The 26,207-nt window shown below is 37.2% G+C and overlaps 1 protein-coding gene across 5 annotated transcripts in view; it reads left to right on the forward strand.

The window, feature by feature from the left end:
* SSBP2 (single stranded DNA binding protein 2) overlaps positions 1 to 3,316 on the forward strand; it is a 294,970-nt gene extending 291,654 nt beyond the window's left edge. For all 5 annotated transcript variants that reach the window (XM_032334848.1, XM_032334849.1, XM_032334850.1 and 2 more), the window contains one exon: positions 2,669 to 3,316. In XM_032334848.1, the coding sequence (XP_032190739.1) occupies positions 2,669 to 2,698 (30 nt within the window). In that variant the 3' untranslated portion in view covers positions 2,699 to 3,316. The remainder of the gene's footprint in view (positions 1 to 2,668) is intronic.
* Positions 3,317 to 26,207: the final 22,891 nt, after the last annotated feature.

The following is a 26,207-nucleotide window of genomic DNA, read 5'->3' on the forward strand; positions in this document are numbered from 1 at the left end:
AATCTTTTTCTTAAAACAATGATTGATGTTCTAGCGATGCTATTTAAATTTAAAACTAATTAAAATTAAATACAGCTAAATTTTCAGTTCCTAACTTACACTAGCTACATTTTAAGAGTCTGGTAGCCATGTGTGGCTAATGACTATTATATTGGACAGCACAGAATAGAACATATCCATCATCACAGAAAATTCTATTGAGCAACACTGATTAGATCACCATTCTTATTGTACCAGTAGCTATAGAAAGCCTAGATTAAACTTTTGTGTGCCCACTTTGCCATACTCTTTAATTTTTTCTACTTTTAATAAAACCTTGGTATCCATGTATTTTCTTGTTGTTTATTCTTACCCCTAAAGATCAAATATCAACATGTAATTCTGTTTTGTCAAAGGCTGTAGATAGCTCACTGATGCTTGTTGTTGCTGTCTACGGTGGGAGATCTGCCTGGTCTCATCTGATGAAATGAGGGGATATCCTCCTCCAAGCACGGGCGTAGGGGCGGGGGTGGGCTCATTTCATCAGTTTTTGTCTGATTGCTTTGGGTTTTAGGTGCTTTGCTCTGCTCTGCTTTCTTGCTTCTGCTCTCAGGGGTAAAGGCAGAGGTTCTTCTGTCAAACCAAATCCCCTCTCTTCTCTGGAAGTTGCCCCTTTTTATCACCCTACTCGCTGTAATCCAACATTAGAGTCAGTAGCATATATAATTTAGGCTTCTTATACTGAAGGGAAATTTGAGGCTATTAACTGATTAACAAGTAGATTTTCTATGATTTGATCTGCATTTAAAGGATGAATAATCATCCCCCAAGGGTCCACTGGCCCATTATTTAGGCCTCCCCATTCACCTTTATTCGGGATCAATGTGGGGGTTGGGTTTGAGCCCTAGATTGACCCCTAACGACTTTCTGTCCAGACTTCAGTCAACTGAGCCTTTGTCACCCTGTGCTTTTCCTCAGGACATCCTGCTTTCCCTGTGAAATCCTCGGTACACACCTTATAGCTCCTTTTGCGTCCTGTAGTAACTCAGCTCATCTAGAACTCACTTCATTCTGTTCTGCCTGCTCTCTTTTTAAAGTTCACACTCCACTTCCCAGGATCATCACTTTTCCTGTTGAAGGCCCTACTGTCCGAGACCAATCCTCTTGACTTCACCTGCCTCTTTCCATGAGGCATGGTGGTTATTAACATTTTTTAAAAAGATTTATTTATTTTAGAGAGAGAGTGGGGGGAGGGGCAGAGGGAAAGAGACAAGCAGATTCTCCACTGAGGAAGGAGCCCAACAACTGGCGCTGGGCCCCATGACCCATGAGATCACAATTGGAGCTGAAAGCTCTAGTCCCACAGTCAACCAACTGAACCACTCAGCCACCCTTGTTACTAATGTGCTTATAGGAATCCCTTTGCCCTGGTCCTTACCAGGTCCTCACCAAATATTTTTAACAAAATATTTAAAATATTTAAGGGTTTACATTGACATTTTCATCTCGAAACTCTCTTCAGCTGGAGACCATTACCATTTGGGATCCTCCCCACATCTCAAGCAATCTGGAACTGTGCTGTCCAAAATGGTGTCCACCAGCTACATGGGGATATTTAAATTTAAATAAATAACATTAAGATTACAGTTCCTCAGTCACACTAGCCCATTTCATGTGTTCAGTGGCCACATGTGCCTAGTAGCTTCCATGTTGAACGGCACAGATTATAGAACCCGTCCATGGTTGAAGAAAGTCCTTTTGGACAGTGTTGCTCTAGAACTTTTCTATCACAGTCTGTTCCTAGGGAATATGCCTAGATTGCCATAATTATCACAATAATGGCTCTTTGTTCCTCTCTAAATAATTTTTGAGACCTCTTTTCCAAATTTCTGAAAGCCTCACCTTTTACCAACTGTAAGCCTCATCAAACTGATAAGTAATGTGTAACAACAGAGCCCCCTGCTCCCACCCTAAAAATATTGTGGGTTGAAATTGGAGCCACAGATTAGAGGAAGATATGTATATCCTAAAGTATGAATCAGTTTCTTAAGCACTCTAAATGCTTTATGAGAACTTCTGGGGACCACCTGGGAGTTTTTTGTTTTATTTCCCTTACACTATTAATTAAACACACGCTGAACACTTTCTATATATTCAAGAAATATGTAGTTTTAAGGATTTTATATTTAATCTCCCCCAAATCCCTTTAAAATAAATGATATCATTACACCCATTTTACAGGTGAGGAAACTGAAACACAGAGAGGTTAAGTAACCTTCCAAGTTTACATAGTTGGTAGGTCATGAGACTGTCCCTCATACTTATTTTATTGTGGATTGGATTTACCCAAAATGTTACAAATGCCCACAAAACATGAATGTGGCTAGAAAGAAAAGACTGAGGGACTGGGCCATTATCAACCACCTAAGTTCAAGGAACTGTGTTCAAGGAACTTAGGTGGTTGATATTGTTGCTTGCCAGCACAAATACTAAAAATTTCAGGACTTAGTCAATTCCATATAAATTTACTTTTTTAATAGCTTCTTATTTTTATGTTATAGGAGGTTAAAAGCTTGAGCGTAAAAGATTTTAAGACATTAAAATTCAGAGTTACTACTGTTTACCAAGAAGAACATTAGCAGCCTGTAAAAGAATTGTTGTTAAAATATGGATTCTTTTTTCTTTCTAGTACTCCCCTAGCATGACAATGAGTGTGTGATCCATTACCAAGTCTCCTCATGAAAACCACAGTGAGTCAGCCCTTCACAGAACTACTACGGAAGAAAATTATTCATCACAGTGTACAGTTAAACAAAGGAATCTCAGTCACACCAAACCAACCTTTTTATTTCCTGCTCTCTCCCCTATTTTTTGAAGAAAGCGGGTCCAAACGTGATTCAAACAACTGTACAGAGCGGCATATTAGAATTGCCCTAAACTGAACTGCAAATAATTATCTGTGTATGTATATGTGTGGGAAAAAGAATGTATTGCATATGTGTATGTTATATGGACATATGCACATACATACATTGGCCCACAGGACATTGTAAAATATTATTACATGACATCTTAAGTAGAAATAAGTAGGGACTTTTATTCCATCCTTTTTTTCACGTTTACATTTTAATTATTAAAAGTTGCTCCTGCCCCTCCCTGAACTATTTTGTGCTGTGTATATCACTGCTTTATATAAGTTATTTTTTAAGGTGAACTCAGATGTTATGGTTTTGTAAATGTCTGCAGTCATGGATAGGAATAAAATTGCTTATTTGAGAGCTTTCATTAAACTGCGTCTGATCCAAGTTCTCCTGTGAATCACAAAGTGTACTGTCTCAAAAAAAAAAAAAAAAGGGTGTGTCCTCATGCTATGTCAAATCGAACAACTTCTCAGTTACCTTTAGTGAGAAGTATTTTTGTACTTTTTATTTAGGAAAAATACTTCAACTAAGGCCTAACACAGTATATTTCTGCAATAACTGCTTGCGATGAAATTCTTGACGTGTCTTTGATGATACAGAAAATCATTAATTAGCCCCAGCTGCTTAGACCATAGCAATAAAATGACAGGGGTCATCCTATTTTTAGAAACATATTTTCTCTTTCACATGATAAAGCCCAGAAGTGATAACAAAACCATTTGCTTGAATTCGTCCCTTCTCACTGGGGATAGTAGAGCTAAATTTTTAATAACATGTTAATGGAAAATGGTATCTGATTTTTACTCAGACTTCTTGTGAACATTTCCACATAGACACTCCAAAGAAGATACATTCAAAGGACTGAGACTTTTGGCAGAAGGGGAAAAGAAGTTTTTACTGTACCCAAGGGGCTCTGACGTGCTGCTTTTCTATCCTTGTAGCTTGCTTACTAGCAGCAGAACTGACTGGTAACGGTCCCATCTGTGCATACCTCTCACTGGCAGCTAGCACCTGCTCTGTTCCCAGGATTTAGGACTTTTATTTAGAGGAAAATCATTTATAGTAACTATATTCATCTGGCCATTGACTTCAGCAGGCTCAATCTATGTTGTGTAACTGTTCAGAAAAGAATGTGTAAAATGTTAAAAATTAAAGAAAAAAAAACAAAATGCTTCCCTTACGAAAGCACATTGTTCTATGGCATTTGCCAGATCTTTTGGGGGTTTTGTGTTTAATCTTACGTACAAACACCGAAATCATCATAGGAAAAGTGTGAAGACTTTGATTTTGCACTCCAAAAGATAAGTTGGTGATCCTTTCTGTTAAAACTGTGATACAAGTAACCACTGGTAAACCTCAGCTGTATCTCAAACTCTGGAGAATCTGAAAAGCGTTAATCTCAGGTAAGAGGAATCCTTCTTTCTTTAGGCTTATGGCCTCTAAATTGAAAATTTAGCCATATATTTGCTATTTCCTGGTCCCAGATGACTTACTTCTCTCAAATTCGTAACGATTTATCTCTTCCGAAAGTAAAGATTTTGCCTGTGCATGACGGGGATGCTGGGCAGAACTGTTGAAGGAGGTAAAGAAACTGAATAAAATGTATGCTCCAGAGTTAAACTCCAGCCAAATGAGTCACCATTCATCCCACAGTGTGTAGGGACCTAGGACTGCACACTGGAGAACAGAGTCAAACTTTAAAGCTACAGAGAACTTTCATGAAAAAGTCAAATTAAAAGGTCTTTAACTCAAGCCAAGGTAATCCGAAGATGACACTTTAGATAGACATGTGAATTTACCAAAAATAATTTTAATTTTCACTTTTTTATGATAATTGTGTGAACACTTAAAACCCTGTGATTATTAAGTTTAATCTTATGATGCTAGAAATTTCAAATGTTTTTGACTCCACTGTTACTGATCTTAAATTTCTTTTATTTGCCTTCTAAGAAGGTATTGCTTCTTAATATCACAAACAATCGTGAACCCACTTTTACTTGCCATTATTTTAGGGGTAATATTAGAATATAAATGCAATATGGGTACCATTATTTCTAGTCTACATGGTCAAAGAAAAAAGTAAAATTTGATTTTTTTCAAGGTATAACAATCAACTCTTCATAAGTATTTATTTCTTCTCTCTTGCAATCCAGATTACAAATAGCTATTTCAAACTTCTTTAAATTCCTGAAATAGTTGAAAATTTATTTTTGAAAAGGAAGTTCTATTCAAGAAAATCATAAAATAAGAATACTAAATTTTAATATCAAATAACTTTCTTGTGCACCAGATAGAGAATAGTATTATCTGCATAGTAATTTTTGTATAGGTCTTGAATAGGTTTATCCTTTACTCTTGGTTTTCCATCTCCATCTATGCATGATATTAGTCTTGATATATACTACCTGTTCCTGAGTTATTTTTACATATTTCACCTCATAGGAATAGTGTCAACAATCCTTGTGCACACTGAACACATAAAATACACATATGAAATGTGAAAATGTGTAATAAGTGAAAACATTAATTTTCATTACTCTGCTTTGCATTCTGCCAGGCTCACTTCAGTTGAAAATACATGCCCAATTATTTCTAAAGTCTAGCTGTCTTGTAACAAAGTTGCCCATGGGAGCAAAGACTGTAGAGTGCCATTGACCTGGTAATACCCCGCACATTTGATGGGTGAATCCTAGTGCTATGTTACAGGGGCCATGGTTTGGACACAGTTGGTTATGTTTAGGGACGGCACAACTAGGAAGCTGAGGATAAGATTTCTCTGTTGCCCAAAAGACTGACAAATCAGTTCTGCTCCCTGAGCCATGGAAAGTGCCCAAAAACACCCTTTTGCTTCCAGGAATAGAACAAAGGAATCTTCCATTTCTATTTTTTATGATGCTCTAAGATAGATCAACTCTTGTATTTCATAGGATCATTCAGTTAACATTCTTCCGGTAGCTTAAAAAACAGCAAAGAAAATAAATTTCAGCTTGGGACATGAGGAGGCCTTCATCTTTCCATACCTCTTCTTCGTATTATTCTGGGTATGTGCAGGAAATCATTCAGAACCGCTCCCTTGTCAGAGTTTTATACAGTCCTTATTACTGTGAAGTTTTGATTGGCTTCTTCCATGTCTTCCTCTGTACCTCCTTCCCAATCCCTGCATCATTCAGTAGAAACAAGATCTAAATGACCTTTTTACCTTCTCAGCCCCTAAACTTTTCTTTCTCATACAGTATATAGTTTTCCAAGGAGACATAATTGCGATTTCCATTTCTTGATTCTCACTGTTGATTAGAAGCAGTGCCAGAAATCATAGCTACTTGATTTTGGAAACCATTATAGTATTTTAACACTGGTTTTGCCTTCATTTTTATGTTTTATATACCCTAATGCACTTTTCTTGAAAATACTAATCGATACAGGTAATGCATGAGTGTATAGTCTGGGAGGGAGAAGGTCAGTATGGAGGTGGGGAAGATTTGCCACATATTCTCCAAAAGGTAAATTAGCCTTTTGTTTTGTTTTGTTTTAACCCCCTCTCCTGGTGGTGTAAGTTTCTTGCTCGCAATGAGGAGCAGGAGTCTGCATTTGCAGACTCACACCCAGTCCTAAGCAAGTGTAAGAGGCTCCCAGGTCTTTGAAGCATAATTTGAGAAATACCAGACCAGAGGAAGAAGCAATGGTGACCCCACTATTAATACACTAATGTTTTGCGTACTCAACTTGTTTGCATATGCACTTGCGTATATTGGGGGATAGGAGGTTTGCTCATAAAACACTCCTACAGGGACTTACGTTATGTTATACCACAACCGGTAACGATTAAACAGAATTCTTTCCTTTGACGGCTTTTTATTTCATTGGTAAAGTAGCTGATAAGCATGATTTGGGATGAAAAGACAGTAATACAAGACATAAGCAGATGGAATCTCCCGTATCCAGCTTTAACAATACCCATGTTAGCTTGTCCACTCAGACCTTCATAGGAAGGCACTGCATCTGAAGGTAAGAGCACAAATATCTTTTATTCCTCGGTTACTTCACTGCCAGTAATCATGCAATAATCATAGTTTATTTTTTTTTAAACGTAGATACTTGTTTACAAGAAACTGAATTGACATTCTTAATTTAGTTCACCAAAAGCATCAGCTTTACCTATGAACTGTGTAAATCAGATTGAAAGAGATGAACTACAGAGGAAAAACACCTTAGACCACTTTAATTATTTTTTGAAACTATATTCTAAAGAGAAATTCTCAGTTGAATAAGTCTCCCAAGGAGAATTTCCTCTGTTAAGTTTCCCTAACTTAATGTAACCTAGTGTTATGTCTTCCTGACATTGAATTGGTCTTCCTGAATAGAAAAAAAATAATTTCCCTAAGTAGTTTAATGTAAATATTTTTGCTGACTACATCCTTAAAGTGAAATAGTTTTATCTGTAGATACTATAAAGTTTAAAGTGGGACTAGATGTTTTCATGTATAGAATTATAGTTTGTCTCTTCTTCCTTTGTGGCTTTACTATCCTCAGGGTAAACTGGACTTGTTTTGATTATCCCAGGCATTTAAAATATTATGATCTGTTCCTAGACTACTTAGCGTTGCATTTTTTAAATGAAATGTATAATGAACACAAGAAAAGTAAGTATTAATATTTCTTTAAAAATGCCACCCAGTACTTACTCCTAGTTAACATTAAAACTTTACCCCACTTTCTCTTTTCCATCATATGACCTCACTACATTGCCAAGGAAGTGAAATTTGGATTCCTCACAGTGTTCTCAGAACACAATACAATACATCATCAGCTGAATTTCCATCATGTCCTGGTAAAATTGCTCAGTAATATGTAATTAACTATCTAGTTATTAGAAAGCAATTCAAATAATCTGTCCAGTTTACATAATTTGAAAACAAATCTATACTTAGCAATACCTTAGAAATTTTCTTAATATAAACTATAGATTAAAATGTGTATAGTACTTTCTACCAGATCATATTTTGAAATGTTTCATTTTCCTTGCCTTGAAAAAACTAAAAGCTTAACAGAAACTGTATGTTAGAGTGAATAAAAGACATGCTGTTTTTTCTGATATGGAAAATGGAGAAGTCTTTATTCATAGAATTCTTTACTCATGATAGCTATGAGCTAATTGGATTGTTTAATTTACCTAATTATGATTTTAAGGTTTAATATGTTTGTTTGTTTTTTACCACATGTGTTAAATTGTTACCCATAATGTCATCCTGGAAAAACAGAATTATTTGTAAGGTTTTTACAAATGCACAAATTATGTATAAATATAATTGGAATCTGGGATGATTCTTAGTAATCTGCTATCCTTAATTCAACCGTGGTCATCAGCTACCTGACACATTCTGTAAATTTAGCATGCATGTGTGTGCATGTGCGTGCATGTGCACGTGGCCATAATGGCATTTATTCTCAAATGAATTTATCACTTACTGTCTTTGTACAAATACCTGAGCAATTCATGTAATGGGGAAAGTTGCCATAAAAATGTACATAAATGTCCCTTAATTTGGCACCTGTTTTCACACTTAATTTTAAAAATACAACTTTTCATTTACAATTTCTACCCTTTCATTTCTAGCCTCTGCTTTATTACTTATAGAAAAAGTAAGGAAAATTATTCATCGGGAGCAGGCTTAAATGTTTCTGAATGATAAATCAAAATAAAACTAATGTGAATCTGTGTATATGACTGATAGGTAGACATTATGCCTAACATAAAAACCAGGAGTCTGTAATGTTGAAGAATTTATATGCATTAAGAAAAGTCTATGTGGGTGCTTCTATGTGGTCATATAACTAAACCAAATGCCAGAAAGAATTAATATGGTTATCAAATATCAGAATTATTATGGTTATCAAATATCTGTTAATGGATAATATTTTTCTATTTTATTCCAAACAGTATTATATATAATGTGGAAATCTGAAGCAATTATGCAGGCGATTTATGCAAAACTATGCTTCTCCTCAAGTGCATTTATCTTTCTGATGAATTGTACAGATGGTAATCTCAGTTCACCACTGTCCAGACAGAGATTCTGAAGTAGGTCCTGCACACTACTCTATAGATAAAATAAAAACTTAGGAGGAGAAAGATCTATAACTGAGATTTAAAATTCATCCTAGATATAAATTAAATATATCTTTTTCCAATAAATTCTTTAATACTGGCTCCACAGTATTTAAGAGTGTTTAAGTATTAAGTGTTTCTAGTGTTCTGGTTTTGATCCAAATGAGGCTTTCCAGTTCAGCAAAGCAGCACATTTGTACATAGTGATTAGAAAGGAAAATGCAGTAGGTTCCAATGGCCAGATATCTTCCTGAGCCAAAGGTTACTTCAAGTAATTTGTTAGGCAATTGTAGCAAGGTGTCTGGGTTTCTGGGAGATGGAGGGTGGGTAACAAGGCAACTGAATGGTCCCTGATTTAAAACAGGTAGGAGTCCTATAACTAAGATAAGATTTAGCGTAGATAAATGAAAGCCAGCAGAATTCTCAGCTCCTCTTGGTAAATGAGATAACAGTGTTAGAGTCCAAAAGGAGGGAAAGGGGCTAAAGTGTCTGCATACCCAGCCCCAAGTAATATGTATCAAGTATTAAGTAAAAGTCATCAAGTATTTATTCTCATAGCTCAGTGTGTTCTTTTTGTATGTTCCAATAAAACTTTATTTACAAAAGTAGGTATATGATTCACCAGCTAGTTTGCTGACTTATGCTATATAACAACAGTGTTATCATAGCTGAAGTTAACAGAAATTCTCTAGTATTATCTAACAACCAATCTAAATTCAATGTTTGCAGTCACCCCCAAATGTCTGCATTGTATTTGTTGGATTTGTTTCCACTTGTATTGAGAAATAATTAAAATACATCGCTATATAAGCTTAAGGCATATAGCATGATGGTTTGATTTCCCTCTATCATGAAATGATTACCAGAATAGGTTCAACTAACTTATAGATACAATAAAAAGAAAAGAAAGGGAACAATTTTTTTTTCTTGTGATGAGAACACTTAGGATTTACTCTCTTATTAACTCCCCTGCATATTATATAGCCATGTTAGCCATAGTTACCTTGTTGTACATTACATCTCCAGTACTTACTTATAACAGGAAGTTTTAACCTTTTGACCACCTTCCTCCAATTTCCCCTTCCCCCCACTTTCAATGTATTCTTCAAAGTAAAAAAACACTTTATACTGAAAGAGGCATAGAGACTTATAAAGAAACTCCAGAAGTTTTACTCCCTACACAAATTGTCTGACGAGAAATATGGCATCTCTTTCTGGAAAGATGTAGAACCAATAGGCATTGTACATTTAAATGTTTAGCTGTCTCATTCAGTTTGCAAAGCTTCTGTTGAAGTATGTGTCTGGCTCTGCTTGGCTATAGCTGCTCTTCTCAATCTACAACGGTCTCAAATTTTTCTCACAAGATTGTGTCTTCGCATCTTACAGCATGTAATTCTTGACGGTAACAGGGAGGAACCTCTTGATGTCTAGTTATGTCACATGAAAAAAATTGCATTTAAATCTGCTTGCAATTTAATCTCAGTTATTGCATATAATATATAAATGAGTATACATTGTATAAAAGAATCCAACATTACTTATTTATGTAAACACTGTTTCAGAGAAAGAAATGGCTTAAGAATTGTAAAGTCAAATGTATTATTCTCTATATATTCTTTCGTGGTGCTCACTGTTTTGTCATCAACTTAGTTATTATTCACTGTGACTGAAGGGGTATTACACATACTAAATGGTCTCAAAATTGTTTAAACAGAACAAATTGTTAGTCATTGAAAGTGATATTAATTTTAATTCTGAGAACTCAGCATGCTATTCCAACAAGTAGTTACTAGTCAAATTTTTATGTATTTACTTCATCGTTAGTTGAGAAGTATTTATGTCAGCATACTTTGTGATTCAATGAAAAAACTCCAGAGAGTTAAACATATATTTATTAAAAAAGGAGAATCCAATTAGCACTTTAAAAAATACAGGGCATATATGAAAGTGTTAAATGAAAATAGAAGCATTAGCAATTTCAGGAGATCTATCTCACCATAAAAGTTCCCAGATTCAAAATTGAAATTGCTCACTATAACAGCTACTAATAAGAAATTTATTGGACCAAATAAATAACCAAATCAAAACCGACATAGGAGCCAAATCTAATTTGCACCAAAGATAGATTTGTAAATCCACTGCCAGTGTGTCTAGGAATAATTACTCCACAAAATCAGACCATAACCAAATTCTCAATATTGACTCATCAGAGTTGAAAATTCAATCCTTTTAGCAAAAATACTGTGTGAAATCGAGGCAGTGCAATAATCTCAGACTCTTCTCAAAAAATAGTAATCTTGCTGAAAGATTTCTGGGTGCAAAATTACATGGTCCAGTAAAGCTCACTTTAGAATGTAAAGCATGCAAAGCCCAAATCTCTATAGAACTTGTATGCCATGAGTAGCTCTAAAATGAGCTTCTTAAATCATCTCGGAGGGAAAATGGTCCAGGGTGAACAGAGGTCTGGCAAGCTGTCTCTGATTACCCCACTTCCCAGATGATTTAAAACCTTGTTGTTTGGAAAGGTATTTGCTACCATATTTTCAAATGCTAGAAAGATTTGCATAATGTTTCTGTGTAAAAGAGAGTTACTGAACTGTGTATTTGCAAAAATGAATAACTAATAGTAAGTTTTTCCTTCAAGTAACCAGAAATATTGTGTTGTTTCGCTCTGGCAGTAGGCACTTCAGAAAACATGAAATACAGATTGGAAAAGTTTATGTTCCAGAAAACATAGATGTTCATTTGAAATCTGTTTAAAATAAAATATCTTTCTGGTTTACTTGGCAGTACTGCTTCTCATCAAGTTTATACTGGGCCTCAAAAAGGAGGTTCTGTTCATCCCACTTGTGCATTAAAGTGGCATTGGAAATGTATGAGTTTATCCAACTGAAGAGGAGTTTTGGAGCAGATAAATGATTAAAGTAGATAATCTTCTTTGTTGTCATTGCACAAATAGATGTTCTCACTCCTGTGAAAAAGTGAAAGGAAGGGAAAGTGAGGACGCCAACAGGGGGCGCTCGCTTGTTCTACTGCTAATTGTCAGTTGGATACCTTCCACAGGAAGAGACGGACCTTGCATTCCTGACAGGAAGAAGCCTACGCTTCACTACCCCAGCGGAAGGAAGAAACCTTTTCTTCTGGTCCAGCAATAGCCTACCCAATGAAAGATTGTCAAAACACAACCAGTAAAAAGCCACTACACTTCAAACGCCTAGTTGACTCCAAAGGATGTTTTGTTTATAACTGTCCCTCCCAACCACTCCCCCCTTCCTCTAAAAGAGAGTGTTCCTCACCTGTTCTCAGTTCTTGCCTATGCTTTTGCCATGGCTTGCACATCCTGAATGGCAATTCTCTGCTATTCCCAAATCCATTTTTACTGGTAAGATAACTGATGGCTTTATTTTTATGGGTAACACTCCTAATGAGTAGAAAAATTGGCATTCACCAAGATGAGTAATTAATCATAAACTGCTACATAAACTTCAGAAGTTAAAGGCATACAGTTAATTCCTAATCTGTTGTGCAGATTCCTTCCTGCTGTAGATGAAAATGTGTACTATAGGCTTTATATTATAGAGCGCTTTGTGGTGATCTTGATTCCACTTGCTAAAAATAAGCTACATGATAACTATTTTTCAATACAAATGCCAATAATTAAGACTATTCATATCTGTTTCTGGCATAAAAACCTATACAGAATTCAGAAACTAGGGACTTCACCAAAAGAGATTTTTTAAATATCTGAGTAATTTTGGCTTTGGAGAGAGAGAGTATATATGTACAGTGATTTATTAACATATATCAGCTTTCAGACTCTTTAGAGTAAATGCTTCTTTACTTCATAAGTTGAATTTATATTTTACCATTTGTTTAAAAGGTGGAAATGAGCTTAAGTATTCAAAATGTGTTTAGAGTTCAAGACATTCCTTCCATAGCTACTTGGCTACTAATTTTTATTTCCAGCAATTATGTTAAAAGAGTATGTAGAAAAAATTTTCAGCCTCAAATACAAGATCCAAGATGTCAAAGAACTGGTTTGTATGTAGAACTGTTTGAAGTGGAAAGTAGAATCTGCATCATTCAGGAATGCAAACAAAGAATTATAAGATTAGTTTCCCATTAGGAATTCTTTATTCTTCTAAGATATTTAGCAGGTGCACTGAGATGTAAAGGGTGCTGTGTGAAGTTTCCTTTGACCTTTACATTTCAGAAGAGATGAGGCCAGAGGAGGAGTCTTACTGCAAAAAACCAAGACATGTATTGGCAGGGTTGGCTTCTCCATCCTTGGCTCCTCCCTCTTCCTTTGAAAGAATTCCATTTACTTACCTGGCCTGAGCACTACACTCCCTTTCCTTCCGCGAAAAGTTTGACAGCTTCTGCCTGGATCACAAGGGCTCATTTCTCAAGCCAAGTTTAAGGCAAATGGTGTGAATTAAGATGGGCATGGGGATGGCAACTTCAAAAAAAAGGACTAAAAAGACACCTATTTTCCTTTCACAGTTAGAAGAATGCATAGAGAATACTCTTGCAGGTCACTGAAGAAATTAATTAGTTATCCAATAATTCATTATCTTGATCAGCTGAAATCTGACTTGCTCAGCAAGTAATTCACGTAAGTTTTGTGAGTAGAATTGCATTAAATCCTCTCTCTATATCTGCTTCTCTCTCTCTCTTATCTCATTTGGGAATTCTATTATCTCTAGTACCTAGAGTTAGTCCTTGAAGTTAAGGTACTATTTAGAATTATTGAAAAGTTAATGCACCTTCATGAGTAGCTATTAGTTCAAAAGGATTAATGTGGCTCTTGAAACACCTACTTTATTCCTCAAGGAGTAACTTAGACCCTGGGGAAAAAAAAGTCCAATCTTTTTTGGAATATTATTAAGACAAGAAAGACTCCAGGAAAACACAGTAACTAAAAGCCAAGTCAATACAGATCTTAAACTATTATAACAACTGGTAATGGCGTCTCACAATTGCTGTAATTTTTTTCTATGATGAATGATTACATTTTGATAAAAGAACTCAATTCACCATTAAGCAATTTTTCAGGATGTTTTGTTTCGGGGCTAACCATACTCATCTCTATCACCAGACCCACTGTGTACATGCAAGCCAGTTGTCAGTCATCTTTCTCGATCTGTTCCTACTTATATCTCTCCCCATTGGTCCCTGGAGTCCTTTTATAGGAACAATGTTACTAAACGCTGATCAGGTTGTTCCTCGAATCAATACAGCACAAGTTAGCAGCTACCTAAAATGAACCACAACTGCCAGCCTCCTTGGCACCAGCCCCCTCTGTCATTTCCCACAGAAACCTACAAAACCTATTGTAAATCTTACTTTTAACTTCTAATCCCTTATTGGCATATTTAGGATTTTATAGTTTATATTGCATAAGCTTGGTTTTGTTTTTTGGGGTTTGGTTTTGTTTTTACTTTTACTTGCCTGTCTGGGTTTTAGCAGCTTTTAAGGGAAGGAACAAGGAAATCTTCCTGTGATTGGTAGGAAATGAGAGCGCTACAATGAGCTGGTAACATTTTTTCTTAAAAATGATTCTGGTTTCGACTGATAAATGTTAGGTATGCAGTATTAAGTAGGCATATGATCCTTGAAGTTCACTCTGCTTTTTAATAGCATATTACAACACTGGGGTGCCTGGGTGGCTCAGTGGGTTAAAGTCTCTGCCTTCAGCTCGGTCATGATCCCAGGCTGCTGGGATCGAGCCCCACATCGGGCTCTCTGCTTGGCAGGGAGCCTGCTTCCCTTCTCTCAGTGCCTGCCTCTCTGCCTACTTGTGATTTCTGTCTGTCAAATAAATAAATAAATAAATTTTAAAAAAATAAAGCATATTACAACACTGAAACAAATGCATTAATATTTTATATATTAGCTCTAATGAAATATTCTGAAAGTATAGTAATACTTTCAACCAAATACTTCTCAGTATTTTTAAACAATAGGGGAGATCAAAGGAGGGAAACAGCATGTCCACTCATCTTTAATTATTGGTCCTTACATGAATGAAGTTATAACCTGATTGTCTTACAACAAGCCACACTCACTTCTTCAATCAACAGTTCCAACAGTAAATGTACCCAGGCTTCTAAGACTCACAAAAAACTGTAAATATAACTTAAATCTATAAATAACTTAAACTTTAGATGCTTGCTCGTTTCATCTATGAATTTTTTTTCTCTGAATCTTCTTCATCAAAACATGCCAATACAGTAGTTTTCATCCAAGCACATTCATTCAGTTCAACCCCTGATATAGGGGGAAGGGGCACTCTTGGTGGTGAGCCAATTATACCGAGTTACAACTCATTAATTAATTGTATGGCTTTCAAAAATTAAAATAATATGTTCTTAAGGAAAATAATTAAATCACAGTCATATTTCTGAAACTTGAGTACTTAATGATTGTTTACAGTAATTAGCTGCTTATATCCATGAGATAAGAATTCCTCCTTCACAGGTAGGCAAGTAAAATGAACTAGGGAATATGCCGACTAAAATGGGGTGATCTTACTGTGTCCCAAAGGACTCACATGTCCACTCAAAGGCTAAAGTTAAAGGGTGGGTATAGGCAAGGTAGAGAGCGAACCCAGAGAACACCGCTGGCCAGGATGGCCAACATGTCTGCTGGGCACAGAATGAGTATACACACTCCTTGCCAAAGTAACCTTCCTCTCCCCGAACATCAAAGGTGGGTGAGAGCATTAAAGGTGTCTAGAAATATCAGCATTAGTATATCTCCATGGTTGACATCAAAGAGCAGTACAATTCTTGAAATTTTTAAAGCTTTTATGTTTTGTTTGCTTGTTTTCAACATTTTATTGAGGTATGCTTGACAGAAAAAGCTGTATAATATATACAACTCAATGAGTCTGGAGATGAGTACACACCCTTCCTGCCCCTTTATTATTATTACTTGTGTGTATATAGGTGGTAAAAATATTTAACAAAAGATACACCCTCATAGAAAATTGTAAGTCTCTAATGCAGTATTGTTAGCTAAAGGCACCATACCATATATCAGATCTCCAGACTTACCCTGCACAACCAAAACTTTCTACCCTCTGTTTCTGTTTTATTATTTTAGATTCCACATATAAGTATAATCAAGCAGTACTTGTTTTTCTGTGTCTGATTAATTTCATTTAGCATAATATCCTCCAGATCCATCTATGTTGTTGCAAATAGCAATATTTCCCTTTTCCTAAGGCTGAATAACTTCCCACTGTAATATGAACAACATTTTTTAATTTAGTCATCTGTGGATGGACATTGAGGTTGTTTCCATATCTTGACTTTTGTGAATAACGCTGCAATGAACAGAGGAATGCAGGTATCTCTCTGGGATCCTGTCAATTCCTTGGGGTAAATACCCAGGAGTGGGATAACTGGACCGCATGTAGTTTTTTAATTTTCTGAGAAACCTAAATATTGTTTTCTGTAATGACTGTACCAATTTGCATGCTCACCAGTAGTGTACAAAGCTTCACTTTTCTCCACATCCTTGTCAACACTTTTTTCTCATCGTTGTTGTTTTAATAAGTAACATCCTAACAGTTGTGAGGTGATAGCTTATTGTAGTTCTGATTTGCATTTTCCTGATGATGAGTGATGTTGGGCGCCTGTTGGCCACCTATATGTCTTCTTCAGGTCCTTTGCTCATATTTTAAACCAGATTATCAGATTTTTTTTTTTTTTTTTGCTTTTGAATTGTAAAAATTCCTTTTATGTTTTGAATATTAACCCCTTATCAGATACCTGGTTTGAAGATATTTTCTCCCAGGATACCTGGGTGGCTCAGTGGGGTAAAGCCTCTGCCTTCAGCTCAGGTCATGATCTCCAGGTCCTGGGATCCAGTCCTGCATCGGGCTCTCTGCTCAGCAGGGAGCCTGCTTCCTTCTCTCTCTCTCTGCCTGCCTCTCTGCCTACTTGTGATCTCTCTCTCTCTCTGTTAAGTAAATAAATAAAATCTTTAAAAAGATTTTCATCTCCCATTATGTAGGTTACTTTTTCCTGTTGTCGATTGCTTCCTTTGCTGTGCAGAAGCTTTTTAGTTTGATATAATCCCACTTAATTTGCTCTCGTTGCGTGTGCTTTTGGTGTCATAACCAAGAAATCATTGCCAAGACCACTGTCAACGAGCTTTTACTCTCTATTTTCTTCTAGGAGTGTTATGGCTTCAGATTTAATGTTTAAGTGAAACAAAACATAAAAATTTGACTCCCACAAATGGGAGGATAGAGATATGTTCCTAATAAAGAATATGTGTAACCTCTAGGAAAAAAAAAAAAAAACAAAAAGAAAGAAAACAACATCCCCTTAGATGAAGCACATAAGAGGTAATGAAAGCCCAAAGTAATGTGATTAAATATGTTCCTGACTTGATGTGTTAAGCCTATTCATGTATTTAACAAGAATTTTTTAAAATGCCTCTGTCTGTACAAGACTTTTATCCCCTTGACTACATTCTGAACTTTTATTGTATCTAAGCTCTAAAACTCTGACCTGGTGAAGTTGCTAACATTCTTTCAAGAACTGAGTAGTAAAGCATAAAAATATATTTTATGACATCATCATATTCTTGTGGAGATTGTCTATTCTTTTTTACCCATTTGAAGAGAACTTTAAATGTCCACATCAGGGAAGAAAGCCACCTTAAGAATACACTCATGTTGGATTGAGATTTTAATAACTGAAATGTTTAGAAAATGAAGAAGACATACTTATGAGAAAAAGATATCACAGGAAAGTAATTTTAATGAAAAGGTCTTAAAATGCCCATTGTCTAATAAGCCATGCAGTGGCAAACATCAGACTTGACAGAATCTGATGTTTTTTTAAAGATTTTATTTATTTGAGAGAGAGAGAGAGAGCATGAGCAAGGGATCAGCAAAGGGAGAAGGAGACTCCCTGCTGAGCAGGGAGCCCAACTTGGGGCTTGATCCCAGGACCCCAGGATCATGACCTGAGCCGAAGCAGATCATATAGGAGACTTTAGAAATAAATCCCTTGACAGTCATTTTTAAAAACCTTCATTCATTTGTCTATGACTTATTTTGGACATTTTCTTTACTTGGTTGTGTAATTTGTTCTGAATTAGACTACAGTTAGTTTGATGTACTCTATAGCTACACAGAATCATCAAATATAGATATATATGTTGTTTTTATACTTGAATTCACATCTTTTATATAATTTTGTATTTTACTTTGACTATGTTTTTAGAATTACACCAGAGTTAATGTATATAATTTAAACTGCTTAAAACAAAACAAAACAAAACAAAAAATTAAGTTGGGCTTTATTGATGAAGACTTCTTTAAAAGGCTCAAATTACATTTTTATGTTTAACCATTCTCTATACATATACATTTTCCCGTTCCAGTGATATTTTTGTCTTGCAATTTTGATTATGTTTTGGAAAAAATTTTATTTTACCAAAAAAATTTCAATAAAATACCCTGAATTTCTGAAGCTATAATTATTTTTTAAAAAACCTAACTCTTAAGAATAAAATAAGTTTCAAGTTAATTATGAAAATAAGACTATAACCGTGGCAATATTATAAAGAATAATAAAATAGTAAAAAATATCTGGAAAATTACTGTCATAATCTCAATCATTAAGTTGATTCTAAAGTCAGGTTCAGTTCCTGGCTTCACCATCTCCCACCATGTAACAAGATGTTTATTTTCTCAAATATAAAATAGGAATTGCTTTGCTATTTGAGAAAGAAGCAGAAAAGTAAGCCAATATAAAAAAGTCTAGTAGAGATATTTATTTTGTAGGGTATGTTCTGGATTCTGGGTTAGATTTGGTCTAATCACAACAGATTCTACATCTATATTCTCTGCATTAATCATCAAGGTGGCAAAAGTTCCATAAGTATGAAAGATTTTATATTTGTTATTCTATAGACTATGGCAAGAAAGTGGGCCAAGAAAGCACTTAAGTTCAGCAGGTACTGAGGTTTAAAAAGGGGTTCTTCATAGCCCTCTAATATCAAGAAATCCAATTAGCTAATCTGCCCAATGTTTGCTTTACTGCCTCCGGCTCTTATACTGGGTCTCAACCCAATGGTCACCTGCCCCAGAGTGCTCCTTCCTGACCTCACAGCCAGAGCTGCCTGCCCTCGCCCCATTGTGTACTTTATTTTCTTCATGGCGTTTATTTTGATGTCAAATTATCTTACTTTTTTGTTTACTTAGTGTTTATCCTTGGTCTTTTCTCTCTAGAATGTGAGCTCTCAGAGACCAGGAGATCTGCCTTACTCATTAGTGTGCCTAGAAGAGCAGCTGGTGTATAGTAGGGACTGAATGAATGAAAACAGTGGCTGAATATGAATCACTTAACAGTAGGTTTGCAGTGTCATCATTGTTCTCTATGGCTGGAGTCTGGGAGCTGGAGGTGGATAAAATCTTACCTAATTAGATGCCCACTGTTGTTCCCCAGACACCTGTCCCTATGTCACGGAACAATGAAGTGCCAATGCCCTTACAGAAATGGGGGCCTCTGCCCCGATCCTGCACTTTAAAGGGGGACATGTATCACAAGTGCACTCCCCCAAATGTGTATTAAAGCATATAAGAGATGCTTTACCTCTTGGGATCAGGCCCACAGCACTGACAACGGCATGATCCATTAGCCTAAATATCAGTCTGATGGGTAATACTGTACAGGCCCTCGGAAAATGCCTCTTCACCTTGTGTGCCTATGATATCAATCAAAAGGGGGCTGTGTTTGAATTTAATAAAGTTTTATTTTTTTCCAGTATCAGCAATAAACACCACTTTAGAGTATGAGAATCTGAGTGGGAGACTTTCTCAGGTAAGTGGAATGAGAAATTAACTCACTTGACAAAACTTTACCGTGGGATGGTTATGTATGCAATAGATTCTATGGCATGCCAAGAGATTTCCCAGGAATGCTATCTTTTTTTCCTTTTCCTCCCTCTTGTTCTAATTCCTGACTCAAGAGACCTTGGGAAATGAGGCAGTACATTTCACAGTGGAACACAGTGGGCATGTAACTTTCTACAATATGGAACAGTTACTCATCCCTACATCACCAGCCCATCCACAGAACAGATACGTGTAACAATAATTAAATTCGGTTCTGTTTTACATTTTGCCAACTTTCTATTTTGTCATCATGAATGTATATTTTTAAGATGAGATGATAGCACATATTTTATTTAACAATTTGCTCACTTGATTTATAGCCTTAAATATTTAGACATGTGGTGTGTGGGCCTCCATTTGGGCTCTTGCTCTAAGATCTACAACTTTTAGAGACAGGGTTACAAATGGAGAGAATGTGCCCACTCTGAATCCCTCTTCTGGTTACTATTACTGCATAACAAATTCCCCCCCCCCAAACTCAGCAGCTTACAACAACCATATTATTATGAAAACAGTTGTATCCTGTATCAGGAATATAGAAATTCTTTGGCTGGTTGCTTGGAGTGTCTTATGCACTTGCAAGAAGATGTCAACTAAGCTCTGTCTTTCTCAAGTCTTGGCCAGATTGGTTATCCAAGAGGGCTCACTCTGATGACTGACAGTTAAAGCCATCATCTGGGAGCTGAGCTGTTAACCAGAGGCCTACCACATACCTCTTGAGCATAGCAATCTCAAAGCTCTTGGATTTTACAGGGAAGCTGGCTGCCTTCAGAAAGAGTCCCAAGAGAACCAGGCAGAAACTCATGGCATTTTATGACCAAGCCTTGGATGTCACCTATCACATAGTCACAAAGTGTGCGCCCTATTATAGGAAGATGTCACAAGCCTTCCCAGATTTAAGGGGAATGGAAACAGACCTGCATCGTTCAATGGGTGGCGTGGCAAGTCCCCATTCTTCTTAGGTCATTTTCTTAGTCTTCTATAGGGACGGGAACTGACCTTGATCTGTTGGACACTGCTTTTTGTACCCAACAGCACCTGTGTTGGGTGTGTGCAGTGAGGCCCACTGGTGACTGAGCAGTTGCCTGATTTGAGGACACACTGATGACTGTGTAGGCTTACTCTAGCACAATCAGCTGCATGGCTGAAAAACTGATTTCAAAATTGATGTTAAAAAAAAAAAAACCTATTTCCAATATAGGTTGGAAGGATGCTACAAAGGGTACAATCCAACATCATTATACAAGTATATCACCTACCTGAGAAAAATGACTTAAAATAAAAGTATGATACTATGAGCTGGATCACTCACCTGATATAAGCTAAAAATGAGCAGCTCTTGTGTAACTCAGAGATTGAACAAATAAAGAAATGAATATTTTCATAGGAAATAAAAAGAATTGCCAGCAGTTGTGTAAGAACATTGTATAGTGTATCAGAAATCTTTTGGTTACACATGACAGATATCCAAATTCTAATGGTCTTAAAGCAAAACGTGGGGGAGGGAGAATAGTAGGGGACATAAGAAAGATTTATCTGTTCATGTAATGGAAAGCTCCAAAATGTTGCTTTCAGGTGAAGCTTGATCCAGCAGTTCAACAACGTTACGAAGAACTTGCCTTTCCCCATAGTCTTCCACATGACTGAATGTTCTTGTATGGCTCATTGGTAATTTTTTTTTAAGATCTTATTTTTTATTTGACAGAGATAGAGAGCACAAGTAGACCAGAGCGGCAGGCAGAGGGAGAGGGAGAAACAGGCTCTCCACTAAGCAGGGAGCCTGATGTGGGGCTCGATCCCAGGACCCTGAGATCCTGCCCTGAGCTGAAGGCAGAGGCTTAACCCACTGAGCCACCCAGGTACCTCATTGGTAATTTTTAAAATTTGTCTAGCTCTCACTATCCACTCCTAATCAGAGCTTACTTTCCTTTCAAAGAATAACTGTGTTTTTAAAGATTTATTTATTTATAAGAGACAGAAAGGAAGTACATGCGTACACACACATGTGGGGAAGGGGCAGAGAGTGAGCGAGCAAGAGAGAATCTCAAGCAGACTCCACACTGAGCATGGAGTCCAATGTGGGACTCAGTCTTAGAGCCCTGAGATCATGACCTGAGCCAAAATCAAGAGCTGGACACTTAGCTGACTGAGCCTCCCAGGTGCCTCTGGAGAATAACTACTTAATTTTAGTGAGAAGGATGCCTGGGTGGCTCAGTTGGTTAAGGGTCTACTTTTGGCTCAGATCATGATCCCAGAGTCCTGGGATCAAGTCCTGCATCAGTCTCCTTGGTCAGCAGGGAGCCTGCTTCTCCCTCTGCCGCTGCTGCCCCTGCTTGTGCGCTCTTTCTCTCTCTCTCTCTGGAGATAAATGGGTGGAATCTTCAAAAGAAAAAAAAAAAGGAAAAGGCAATTCCAGGCACCTATCTTGCTTCTCCTGAAACTGCGAGAAACAGACTTCACCCCTTTCTGTGCTCTTCTTGAGCCCTAGGCTCACAAACAAACATATGACTTAAGCTTAATCAGGTATATGTTCTCTTTTGGGACTTTAGATCTTGACCATGGTCCAACAGGGAGGAGCAGAAACAGGATGTACCAGAATCTGTAATAAGCAACTTTCCTCTGCTTTCCAGCTCTGAAGCATAGTCTTTGCTCCTGCCCACTATCAGGCCTGGTTCTCCATTTATCTAGTCAATTCTTAGAGCCCCAAAAGCATTCTCCCTCACTTTGGATGCTTAGGTCCTACTGCATGATTGCCAAAGCAGTGAAGACTTTTTGGGCATGGCCTTGCAGAGATGAACTTCCCTTTTCTGGGTCCCCATGACCCTGTGCATCATATCTTTTGATAGGCCCTCAACACATTACACTACTGATTTATCCTTCTGTGTTCCCTACCAGACTAAGAGCCCTCTAAGAACAGGGGTCTTAGCTTACACTTAGCCCAGTGTCTGATCAAATAATGTGTTATCAAATAATGTGTTAAACTAATCAAATAATCTATTTGGAGAGAAAAGACATGCTTGTATTAAATGATTCTAAAATTTAAGGCAGTATATTATTAAGCAGGAAGCATAAGCGCTCTTCACAAAGTGTAGTATTGTCTGAAAACATCATTTTTAGGTTGTTTTATGAAACGTTATTGCATCTTCTTTGTTTCCCACTAAAAGGAACAAGGCTTCCTTTAAGAAATGCCTAGTTTGGGGCGCGTAGTTGGCTTGCGTTTAAAGCCTCTGTTTTCGGCTCAGGTCATGATCTCAGGGCCCTGGGATCGAGCCCCACGTGAGGCTCTCTGCTCAGCAGGGAGCCTGCCTCCCCCTCTCTCTGCCTGCCTCTCTGCCTACTTGTGATCTCTGTCAAATAAATAAAATCTTTAAAAAAAAACAACACAGAAGCCAGATTGAGGGGGTTTCCTCTGGCCCAACTAACAACAACTGGAGCATAAAAATAAATGATGATAATAAGGATTATATCCCATTGATTAGAATAGGAAGTCATGAGTCCACAGAGATATAAATAAGTTAATGTATAAATCGAAAGCTTAATGAAAGAGTAAGATATTTAGATAGTTTCGAAGTACCTCCACACAAAATGCTTATAAATTGCTAAGGGGAAATTTTCTGGAGAAAAGCCTTGCAGGCAGCACCTTAATCAAGTGACCAAAATGAACATCATCAAAAATGGGACAGATTGAAACTGGGCATTAACTGATAATGCTCAAAGAACACCGCAACATTTTGTGACATTCCTGCTGAAGATGCATAAACTCGACTTGGTTATGCAGAGATGTCAGACAACACCCAGACTGAGGGTCATCCTACAAAATAACTGGCGTGTAGCCTTCAAAAACAGTAAGGTCATGAAAGTGGGGTTGGGAGGGGGAAGACTGAAGAATCTTTTTAGACAACAGGAGACTAAAGAGAGATAATCACTGAGTGTAACACAAAGCATCATTGGGACAATTGGTGAAACATAAATGAGCTGAGAATTAATGGTTAAAGTGTTTAGGTTAACTTCCTCACTTTGACAGTATACTCTGGTTCAACAGGAGAATGCCCCATTTATAAGAAACTCTCACTAAAGTATTTAGGAGTAACAGGTCATCAGGTTGGCAACTTACTCTCAAAAGTTGCAGGGAAATTTGGGTGACTAGTGGCTCAGTGGGTTAAAGCCTCTGCCTTCTGCTCAGGTCAGGATCCCAGGGTCCTAGCCCCGAATTGGGCTTTCTGCTCAGTGGGGAGCCTGCTTCCTCCTCTCTCTCTCTGCCTGCCTCTCTGCCTACTTGCGATCTCTGTCAAATAAATAAATAAAATCTAAAAAAAAAAAGTTGCAGGGAAAAATAAGTTCTTTGTATGGGTACTTCCAACTTCTCTGTAAGTTTGTGATTGTTTGAAAAACATGTACACAAATCAAGATTTACCTTCAGTTTAGTAAATGGTCAGCTGTACAACGTAGTCTGAGGAGCTGCCCACCACCATCAGCAAGTTTCCATCTGTATTTATCATTCTGTTTTATTCTTATTAGAACAATATGTGTTTCTGTCACACTCTCCTTTGTTATCTATTAAACTGTGAATTCTATAAAGTCAGAGACTCCTTCTATTTAACTCACCATTTCATGTATCCGATGCCCGAAACAGTCCCTGGGACACAGAAGGCACTTACGAATAGGCACTGAATGAGTGACTGAACAAATGAATGGGAGAACAGACTGAACGAAGTAGCTTACACTAGAAGAAACATGGCCTTTGGAATTAGAAAGATCTGGGTAAACTCCCATCTCTCGCATTTCCTAAATGTGCAGTCCTGACCCCATTGGTCAACTTCTCAGCCTAGCTGAGATAACAGCCAGACTACTGGATTTGAATCCTGGCTTTATGACGTCCTTGGATGGTCTTGGGTAAATTGCTTCTGTTTCCTCATCAGTGAAATAGCCATTAAAATAATTCCCCCACTTCACTGGGCTGTGGGGCATGGTATGAGTATTTATTACATTATCTGGGCTTAAGTCTTCAACTCTAAAAAGGGATTATTACTTCCAGGATTGTTGTGAAGATTAAAGGACCCTCAGTAAATAGTGTTGATCACAATAACATTTGTTATCAAATTACAATCTTATGAAGTAGGGAGAGCATCCCCCTTTTATAAAAGGAAGAAAACCTAATGACACAAATAAGCTGAGTGACATATTCAAGATCGGCACCATCGAGTAGAATCCAGCTCAGATACAAACACATCTCTCTGGACCCGAGATTCATTCTCCCGTGTCACGAATTCCTTTAGTGATGATAAAGGGCCCCTGTAAAACTGAAGACGTGCTTGGGAAAGATTGCGATGACGGATCCATCCCAGTGTTTCTTCAACGTTAGTGTGCAACTTCTTGTTCAAACACCCCACAGTTTCTGAGTATGTCTGGGTAAGGCCAGAAAATATTGAGAACCACGGTTAGGGAATTATTTGAGAGCCAGCTTAGAAAACAAGGGAATGCTGAGGGCAGGAGACTGAAGAGATCTGAGAGGTAACTAGAGGAAAAGGAAGGTCAACTTCAGGGGCTAAGAGGAGATGGGAGGCTTCTGCCACATGGCATCAAAGCACCTGATCAGGCGTTAGTTCAATCTGTACCCTTGGTAAATCACCTTCTCTGAGATAAACTGGACCAATTCATCGAACGCCAGAAACTACCACAACTCACCCTGTACAAATACCTAAGTTGAGTAGCTCTAAAACTATTTTTATAATTGAATATATAATTTTGAAACCTATCAAAAAAAGTCTCCAGCACTCAGATGGTTTCACTGGAGAATTCTAGAAAAACATTTAAATCTCTACAACCTCTTCCAGAACATAAGAGGGAATACTTCCTGATTCACTTTATGAACCTGACATCAAAACCAGACCAAAAAACAAAGAAAGTAAAAAAGAAAGAAAGAGAACTACTGAACACTATCTCTCAAAAATATAGATGTAAAAATGCTTAACAAAATATTAGGAAACAAGTCAGCCATGTATAAAAAGAATTACACACCATGACCAAGGGGATTTATTCTAGGACACAAGCCAGGTTCAATATTTGAAAACAATCACTATAGTCCAGCACATTGACAAAGTAGCGGTGTTGGCATCCAGAGGGGTCCACTGAGCCGTGCCTGGGATGAAGGTGGGGCCCAGCAAATCTGGGGAAGAGAAAAACATGGACTCTGTATACACGGCTTTTGTTCGAACAAATCAAGTGCTACACTCCCTGGGCAGCTGGTGACTCCGAGGTTGTACACCTGATGCTTGTCTGT

This window comes from Mustela erminea, chromosome 3, assembly GCF_009829155.1.
Source record: "Mustela erminea isolate mMusErm1 chromosome 3, mMusErm1.Pri, whole genome shotgun sequence".
NCBI classification, from domain to species: Eukaryota; Metazoa; Chordata; class Mammalia; order Carnivora; family Mustelidae; genus Mustela; species Mustela erminea.